The sequence below is a fragment of the Solanum stenotomum genome, unplaced genomic scaffold, assembly GCF_019186545.1.
Source record: "Solanum stenotomum isolate F172 unplaced genomic scaffold, ASM1918654v1 scaffold30778, whole genome shotgun sequence".
Taxonomy (NCBI): Eukaryota; Viridiplantae; Streptophyta; class Magnoliopsida; order Solanales; family Solanaceae; genus Solanum; species Solanum stenotomum.
Window position 1 is genome coordinate 1 of NW_026031126.1, and position 9643 is coordinate 9643.

The following is a 9643-nucleotide window of genomic DNA, read 5'->3' on the forward strand; positions in this document are numbered from 1 at the left end:
AGCAGTCCAACCATACTTCTTCCGCCAGGACAAAGGCTTATTAGCATCCCAAGTTGAACAGTAAGCGCTAACAGCATTCAAATCCCACCCAACATTCTGTGGGTTATATATATGATATGTTGCACGAACGTTTTGCGCGCTGCCCCCTTGGCCTGGAGCTGGTCCACTTCCACTGCACTGGCTCTGGCAACCTTGGCTAGGTGAACAATATTCGGGTGTCGATCCACACCACCCGAATTGGCTGCAACATAAGTTGTTGCCACATAACGCTCCGCCCCTTTGCCTTCCGCACTGCTGTGCGTTGACAACTGAGGTTAGGCTGATGCAGAGAACCAGAGCTAGCAAAATAGGACCACAACTTTGCTTCTCCATTTTTTATCCAAAAGTGTATTGATCTATAATAGATTTGGGGGTTTTATAGGACTCTATTTATGTATTTATTTTGTTTGTGTCCCTGAAATTTGGGTGCTTGCAAGTTGCAGCTGCTATACTTTTAATTAATACTATATTCGTCCACCTTGTAATTGTTATAGTTTCTTTTTTTAAAGTTAAACTATAAAAAATTTGACTATCATTTTACGATGTATATTTTCATCATATTGATATGCAAAAAATACATTTTATAGTATTTTTCGTATGATTTTTGAATATTTAAATTGTTTATTTAAAATATCGAATTAATGTAATCTAATTTAACTTTGAAAACTAATCAAATTGACTTCTGAAAAACGTAACATTACAAATAAAAATAGACAGAGGGAGTAGGTGTTATTTTTGAGAATGTCAAAACTTTATGCCGTAGGATAAGATCAATAATTATATGTTACATGCTTCCTCCAATTCAATTTGTCTGATTTTGATAAGACATAATTAAGGTTTTTAAATAAATAAAGAATATTTTTAAATTTTATTATTTCAAAAAATATTTGATAAGGAGCAATTTTCCTAAATAAAGCCTTATGCAATGAAAATTTAAATATATAATTGAATTCTAATATGAATGTCGAACACGAATCGAAAAAAATACCATAAAAACTAATGGCGGCTTTTAGAACTGCACGACTTGAGGCGGCTATTAACCAAAAAAAAAAAAATTGTTGGACAGCGTCGTTTCTGAAGTATCTAGAGAAAGTCCTCCTCGTTGAATTAAAAAAAGGGACCTTTAAGAAAGCCAAACTTTAAATACACTTCGGTGTCCCTATGGCCACGTGATATTTTTTTTTTTTTTTTGTGATCTCTATTTAAAAAAATACATCAAACCTTCATTTTTTACTTGATATGTGTATGTTTGATCCATCTACTTATGAAATTTTTTGTATAAATTAATGAATAATTACATACTAAATCATTTAAGTGCCAATATAGTATGTCAATAATTATTTTATATTTGATTATGATATTGCTTTGCAAATAAATNATAACTTTATTAATGTTGGGCCCGGGCAGCGCCCGGGCTTTCTTTACTAGTATAATGAGAAAAGGCAAATATTTTAAATAAAAACTAAAATTAAAATTAAAATACAGTAGGAATAATTAAGAGACAAAGTACCTTTCTTAAGTTTATTTCTACTTCTGACCCACAAATGCGTTGATAATAGAGGTATAGCTGAATAAATGAGGCTAGGAGACCAGTTTTTGGAATTATGCTTATACCTCCACACAAATTATGAAATTTAATATTACTACTCATAAATTTGCATCTTATCCTATTTGTTTGTCTCTATGATGCACGAAGTTTGAAATTTCTATATATGAGTGTTACATTAATGAAGAAGAAAGTATTCAATGCAAATAAATTTATATATATTTAGATAAACAACTTATAATTTAATTAAGTGTACCATAAAATATTTGGAGCATTGACATTGGTTAATAATATCCTATCTAATCACCTCTCCTCCACGGCTCCACCCCATCCTCACCTCCAACACACACACATACTCTATTTCGGTCTACCTTTACTTTTCCTAACTTCTACTATAAGTCTACAACCAACCTTTCACAAACCTCCTCACTAACGCATCTTTACACCTCCTCTTTACATATCTAAATCCAGTGGTGGGGTCAGAATTTTTAATAAGGGGATTCAAAATCTGAGAAGTAAACACACGAATTAGGGGAAGGGGATTCGACATCTATGATACATACCTAAAAAATAATTTTAATCATATATAAATATTAGTAATATTTTTCGCCGAAGAGTTTCGAACCCCCTAAGTATATGTTGCCTCCGCCCCTGTCCGAATCATCTAAGTCTTGCTTTCCCTCCTCTTCCCAGAATTTATTGTTTCTATGAGCATAATGTCTAATTCTGGACATTTTTCAAAATATTAGAAACTATTTTACATAATTATATATATATATATATATATATATATATATATATATNGTTCAAAATATGAGAAGTAAACACACGAATTAGGGGAAGGGAATTCGACATCTATTATACATACCTAAAGAATAATTTTAACCATATATAAATAGTAGTAATATTTTCCGTCGAGGGGTTTCGAACCCCCTAAGTATATATTGCCTCCGCCCCTGTCCGAATCATCTAAGTCTTGCTTTCCCTCCTCTTCCCAGAAATTTATTGTTTCTATGAGCATAATGTCTAATTCTGGACATTTTTCAAAATATTAGAAACTATTTTACATAATTATATATATATATATATATATATATATATATATATATATTCTTTAATTATTATATATACGGCATATTAAATCTTAGTTTTGTGTTCGATTAATATCATTGCATTAATTAAATAAAACAAACGAGGGACATTAATTTGTTGGACGTGACTTGTATCAATTTACTTTTCTAAAATGCAGAAAGAAATAACTTTATTATTAGTATTATTTTCATTTCATACTTTTAACATTTATTTGGGTAGTCAAACATGAATCTTATAATTCTGGTGTCAACTATAAGATTAATTATCTCCACAATCAACAAACTGGTAGTTCACAATAAGATGGCCTTGATGATTTCCATTTCCGTCTGTGTCGATTTGTCGAAAAACATTAACGTCTAAGTCTAGTCCTCCGTTACTACATTGATCCACGATTCTTACTGTCGTTTGAGCTGTCGTTTGAGCTCTTGTACGTGTATTTGTCACCTGATACATATTTTGAATACATATATTGCAGAGAGTTCGATCTTGATATTGAAGTGACGCTCATCACAATAAGGGGATTTGGTTCGCATGAAATCGAGCATGAGATTTTTTATTATGAACAGAAGAATTCCAATTATTTTATCACAATCCATATCGATTAAATATTAGAATTATATTTTAGAATAATGGTTCATGACATGAAGTAATTCTAATTGTGAAATACATCTTCTGCTCATGAAATATTAAGACATTAAAAGCTTGTTGATGAGTATTATATATTTTAGAAATAAATCAGCCTAGATCTATCATATATTAGCAAAAGTTCCAGAAGAACAATATTTTTTTTTCTAATTAGCAAATTGTCAATTATATATTTTCCTGTGACCATTAGTTTATGCTACTTTGATCAAAATATAATTTCAAGACACGTTCTGAGCAAGCCTACCACAAAAAAAAAAAAAGAATTTTAAATGAAAGAATATTATAACTCATAATTGGAAATCGTAATATTGTTGTTTATAATAGGGACAGATCGAAGAAGACCAAATTAACTTTTCTTTTCTTAAAAAAATAAAAAGATTCTTCATTTAAGGATTAAATGGGAAAAAGAGGAAACTTATTTCTAATGTACAATAATATATATTTTTTAAAATCAAATAAAAGGAGGATCTCTCTATTTTTAATTAAACGTGTTACAAATTTTGGTAGAGTTCATTGTCTTTGATTCTTATCTTGCCATCTGTTTTTCCTTATTCTTTAGTATCATCACAATTTTCTTACTATCACTTTAGATCGTATATAACATAATTATATATTTAGATTCTTCTAATATTTATCTTGGAAATAAATACATGAAGTGATCTATAATTTATTAAGTCACACATTTAATTATATAGAAGAGCCATGATTTCATATACAAATCAATGCAGACAAACTTTATCAGTCAGTCTATTTTCACGAGGCAGCTGGTGGGAGTGAGAGTTTGTTAAAGAAATCTACTTATAAATGATCCATACCAAATCTAGTATTCTCCTTATAATCTAACGGTTCTTTTGATGCTTTGAATGGCGATCCTCACTGCCTTTCTATCTTTATCTCTTTCCCTCTTCGAATTGGCTTTCTCTTCTTGCAATTGCTTATCCCACAATGCAGCCTTCTTCTTCATCTCTTCTTCATCATACGCGTCGCCAAGAACTTGTTGTTGGGACTTCACGATTATATGTGCATAGCGCTTCTTCAACATTGCAGCCCGAAGAAGTTGTTGTTGGGACTTTTCCAACGTCTTATCCTTCTCTGTGTTCATAATGTAATGTAACAATGAACAAGCTAATTAATAAAAGCTGAATTTTGATAGAAAGAAAGTTGATCGAAGAGAAGATATATGTACGTAGAAAAATTACGCTTTCCTATTTATTTTTTTGGAAATGGTTTATGAAAAAGTTTCCTAAACTAATAAACCAAAATACCAAATATGGTAACTTTTAGAAACGTGTAATTTTATTTTATTTTCAAACCTGAAATGTTTTTATTATTTTCAAGCATGATCAAATTAATGTAGATTTTAATTCAAGCAAATTCAAGGTAGTCCATTTATGATTGTTATTATTTAAATACTTGTGAGTTAAATATGTAGTTAATTAGTTTCACCATCTCTTTTATTCTTTATTAATTTTGCATATAGACTTTTTAATCTTGATTTTCATTAACGTAATAGTTTCTAAACACTAATTATGGATATATTGAAAACACTGATAAGAGTATTTAGGAATTTTTTATAAATTGTCTCTGCCTTTTTAAAATATATATATATATATATATTATGTACATTATTATCTAAATATAGATTTTAAAAGCTCTATATATATGCATGTCTTTTTACACTACAACATGAACTATATATTTATGTACTTCAAATTAAAACCCCTTAATTCCTTTGTTCAAAAGACAAAAATACAAGTACAATCCAAGAGCCAATTATTCCTATGTCTTTTATAAACTATATATATCCCAGGTGGAACATAGAAAAGGTTTAAATCAAGGACGTTTTTGACATTTATACAGAGAAAACATTAATTTGTTACCAGAAATAATGTTATCTTCATATTTTATTTTTATTGTATTTTTACTCCTTCCTAAGATTTTCGACTTTAGCCTTTTGCTTTCTTAGTGACGCAAATCCACTACCATAAGGTTAAAGTTGGTGGGTGCTTATTGGGGTCAGGGTGTATAGTTACACCTTCAAGCCAAATCGAATGGATTTTATTTTTTTCCAAAGTACTCATGGCCTTTCTTCTTGTGAGTTTTTGATATAGTTTCCTAACACAACGTCTTTGAGATGTTATTGTACATCTTTTCTTTTTTTCAATTTTCCTTATTCAAATGTCTTGAAAATGGAATCAGATGCCTCATCAATTGGAACTTCAAGTTCTACATTAAATCACACCATCAAAGAGAATAACCTTTTCAATTTAATCTCTTTTTCAATCACGATATAATTGTAAAATAACAAAATAAAAAATCGAAAGAACCATCTAAAATCAAAATGAAAACCAATTTTTTTTGTTAGTTTATAGATTTAATAAATCGACATAATTGATTTAGTTATTTTTTAATGAAAAATCAAATCAAATCAAATCGACTATGGTCTATGTATATTCCTAGCGCTTACCATCTGAGCAACCCTCGTAGGTTTGTGGAGTAACTGCCGCTCCAAGACTACAAACCTACAACTTATCATGAATTTCTTTAATTCCCATTTGATTTCCCAAACAACTTTAACAATTTCTTATGATCTCACCAATTACAAACAATGTAAATGGCGGCAAAAATAATACTCTATATAATACAAGTATCATATACTATTATATACGTACAAATATCAATCTTTAATCTACCATCGACTTGGAGCACTAATAATGGCCAACAAATCTCTTTCAGCTTCAAGATCATAACCACAACGCAGCCTTCTTCTTCGTCTCCTCTTCATCAAATACTTCGCAAAGACCTTGTTGGGATTTCATGATCATGTTTGCATATCGATTCTTCAACATCGCAGCCTGAAGAATCTTGTTATCTTTTTCCAACGTGATCTTATCATTCTCCGTGCTAGAATCATATGAATGAAAGAATCGTCATAACTATAACAATGAACAACCTAAATAACCCCAAGCTAAACTTTTGATAGAAAGAAGTAAATCGATATATGAGTGTAGTAAAGAGAAGATATATATACATGCAAAATTACGCTTTCCTATTTTTTATTGTAAATGGTTTATGAAAAAAAATTGCCTAAAATATTAAACAAAATATAGTAACTTTTAGAAATGCGTATTTTATTTTATTTTAAGACCTGATTTTAAAAAAAAATTATTTCACCTTTGATCAAATTAATGTAAATTTTAATTTAAGTATATTCAAGGTATAGCTAAAGTATTCTAGTCCGTTTATGATTGTTATTTAAATATTGTGTGAGTTAAATATATAGTTAATTAGTTTCACTATCTGTTTTCATTCTCTATTAATTTTGCATATAGACCTTTTAATCTTGATTCATTATCGTAATAGTTTTTAAACACTAGTTTCGAATTTGCTTAAAGTATTTAAGAATTTGTTATAAAGTCTATGCGTCTTTTATTTTATTATGTACATTAATTAAATATAGATTTAAAAAGCTTTAAATTCGTTTTATGATGCCCATCCTTTCATTATTTACGCTGTTTACCTACTCGTACGTTTGATTACTAAGTTTCCTTTTTCTTTTTTTACATCACACACGCAAAAAAATTGTTCTATAGTTAAGTTCAAAACATTTACGGGGCAAAAATAGTCTTATTTTGGTAATATAAGCTGCATAATTAATACAATATCTAGTTTATGAAGAAAAAAAACTTTTTACATGGTTAATTAATACTCCTTTCTATGAGCCAGCACAAAGTTAAGAAAATATTTTTGGGGCAATACATAAGTTGCTACCATTCTGATGAAATATTGACAATTAACTAAAAATCAAAAGACATATTGTAGCCAAAATGAATATTATACACACTATATATACATTTATTATACACATTATATACTCTCCAAAGCAGGTAAGGATTATTCGGGAAAAAATGGAGATCATCAAAAAAGTTTATTTCGCCTAATTTTGTATCAAATGAAAATATCAAATTAATTTTTTTGAAAAAATCTTTTAAAAAATATAACTATTTTTTTAGAATGGAAAATTACGCGAATAAGCAAACATATACAAGTTAATTAGCTAACACAGCTATAATTTGAATTAATTACGGCTCACAACTTACTTTTAACTGTAATTACGTCACTTATACATATACAAATACAAATACAATTTATATGTTTGTATACATACAATTATAGGACAGATATACAACAACAATTATCCTCTTTCCACTCTCTGTCCTCTCTCGCTCTTCTCTCTCCCAATCTCGCTCACCAGATATACAAATACATATGTATACCAATTACATATATACAATTATCTGACATATATACATATATAGTTTGTCTTTCTCCTCTCTCTCCCCCAATCTCGCTCACCTCTCTCCTCCCTCTCCCAATCTTGCTCGACAAATATACAAATACATATGTATACCAGTTACATATATACAATAATTTGACAGATATACATATACAATTCGACAAATATACATATACAGTTCGCCTCTCTCCACTCTCTACCCTCTCTCGCTCGTCTCTCTCCTCCCTCTCACAATCTCTCTCGCCTCTATCCTCCCTCTAACATGTAGCTACGAATCGTAATTAGCAAACTGTAGTTATGGAGCATAATTAAGTTTTTTTTGAATGGATATATGCAAACACATACTAGTTAATTAGCTAACATAGCTATAGTTTGAATTAATTACGGCACACAACTTACTTTTAGTTGTAATGACGTCTCTTATACATATACAAATACAATTTATACATATGTATATATACAATTATATGATAGATATACAAATAAAATTAGGTTTTTTCCACTCTCGTCCCTCTCCTAATTTGATTTGCCAGATATACAAATACATATGTATGTCAGTTATACAATTATCTGACATATATACATATATCGTTCGCCTCTCTCTACTCTCTACCCTCTCTCGCTCACCTCTCTCTACTCTCTACCCTCTCTCGCTCGCCTCTCTCCTTCCTCTCCTAATATATACATATACAACTCACCTCTCTCCACTCTTTGCCCTCTCTCACTCGCCTCTCTCCTCCATCTAACATGTAGTTACGAATCGTTATTAACAAACTATAGCTATGGAGAATAATTAAGTTATTTTTAAATGGTTATATGCGAAAATTCCTATTTATAGAATGACTAAATTGAAAAGAGTGTGACATAAATTTGTATGCGATAGTAAAAGTATTATTTTACATAAGGCTTAAGTCTTCTACGGCCATTTAAAGTTGTCCGCATTATTCACTTAGATACCTTAACTAGGACTAGTACCTATTAGACACTTTAATATTAATAAATATGTATCTATTGAACACAAAATGGAAACTAACTTTAAAAATAATGTGCGTGTGATTCACACGGTGTCTTGAAAAAGTCACAAATAAAACTATGACATATGGCATGTGGGTCCAATCTAATCATAAAAAATGAATTTTCAATTTTATGAAATTAAAAACAATTTTAACCATTAATAATTCAAAATGTTAATCAACTAAAATAAACCCTTTGGTCTTTCTTCTTTCCCCGGCTCATCACTGTCAACCCGTTCTCAACTCCTCCAGCAAGATCCATTTTTTTCTTCTTATTATAAACTATGGAATTAAGCATATATAATATGAATAGTGAAATATTATGACTATGTGTATCTTAGTGGAGTGACGTTTGTGGAAAATAAATTAACGTTAGTGAACAACGGCAAAGAGAAATCGAGAGTACTCAAGTTATTTCTGTAGAATTCTCTAATGGGTTTATATTTTAATTTGAGTGGTGATGTTTGCTTAAAAGTTAAAATGACCGGAAATAGGAAACAGACGGATATCGGCCAAGCTTTTAAACTCCAATATCGGAATCTTCTTTCTTCTTACAAAGTTAATCTGTAGATTCAGTTTTTCTTAATATAAAGAATGAAAAAAAAATACAGAAGTTTGACCAAAAAAGAAAATAGAGAAGAAGGCTACTACTTTCTTTTGCTGATTAAGAAATCATTTTTAAATTAAAAAAATTAAGTCATTATTGCCAAGTGTAAATAAAAGAAAAAAGGTCCAAGTTTTTTAATAAGAAAAAATAAAAAATATATTATTTGGATCTATTCACGCGCTTAACATACGTGAGATCCACATTTATTGACACATCCACATTTTGTGTTTAATAGGTAAATATTTTGTATATTTTAGGTGTTCAATAGGTGTTCGTGTTGATTGGAGTGTCTAAATGAATTATGCAGACAACTTTAAGAGCCGTGGATGACTTAAGCCTTTTACATAATGTTGCATGACAATTTCTATATTGTCACTCACTACATAACATAAATAACATCCCAA

The 9643-nt window shown here is 29.7% G+C and overlaps 1 protein-coding gene across 1 annotated transcript; it reads right to left on the reverse strand.

Annotated features, from left to right (window-relative positions):
• Positions 1-11: 11 nt before the first annotated feature.
• Positions 12-372, reverse strand: LOC125851934 (wound-induced protein WIN2; the record flags this gene model as incomplete). Its single annotated transcript, XM_049531679.1, has 1 exon — positions 12-372. A coding segment is annotated over exon 1 (361 nt), but the record flags the coding sequence as incomplete, so codon positions are not given.
• Between the last annotated feature and the right edge of the window lie 9271 nt (positions 373-9643).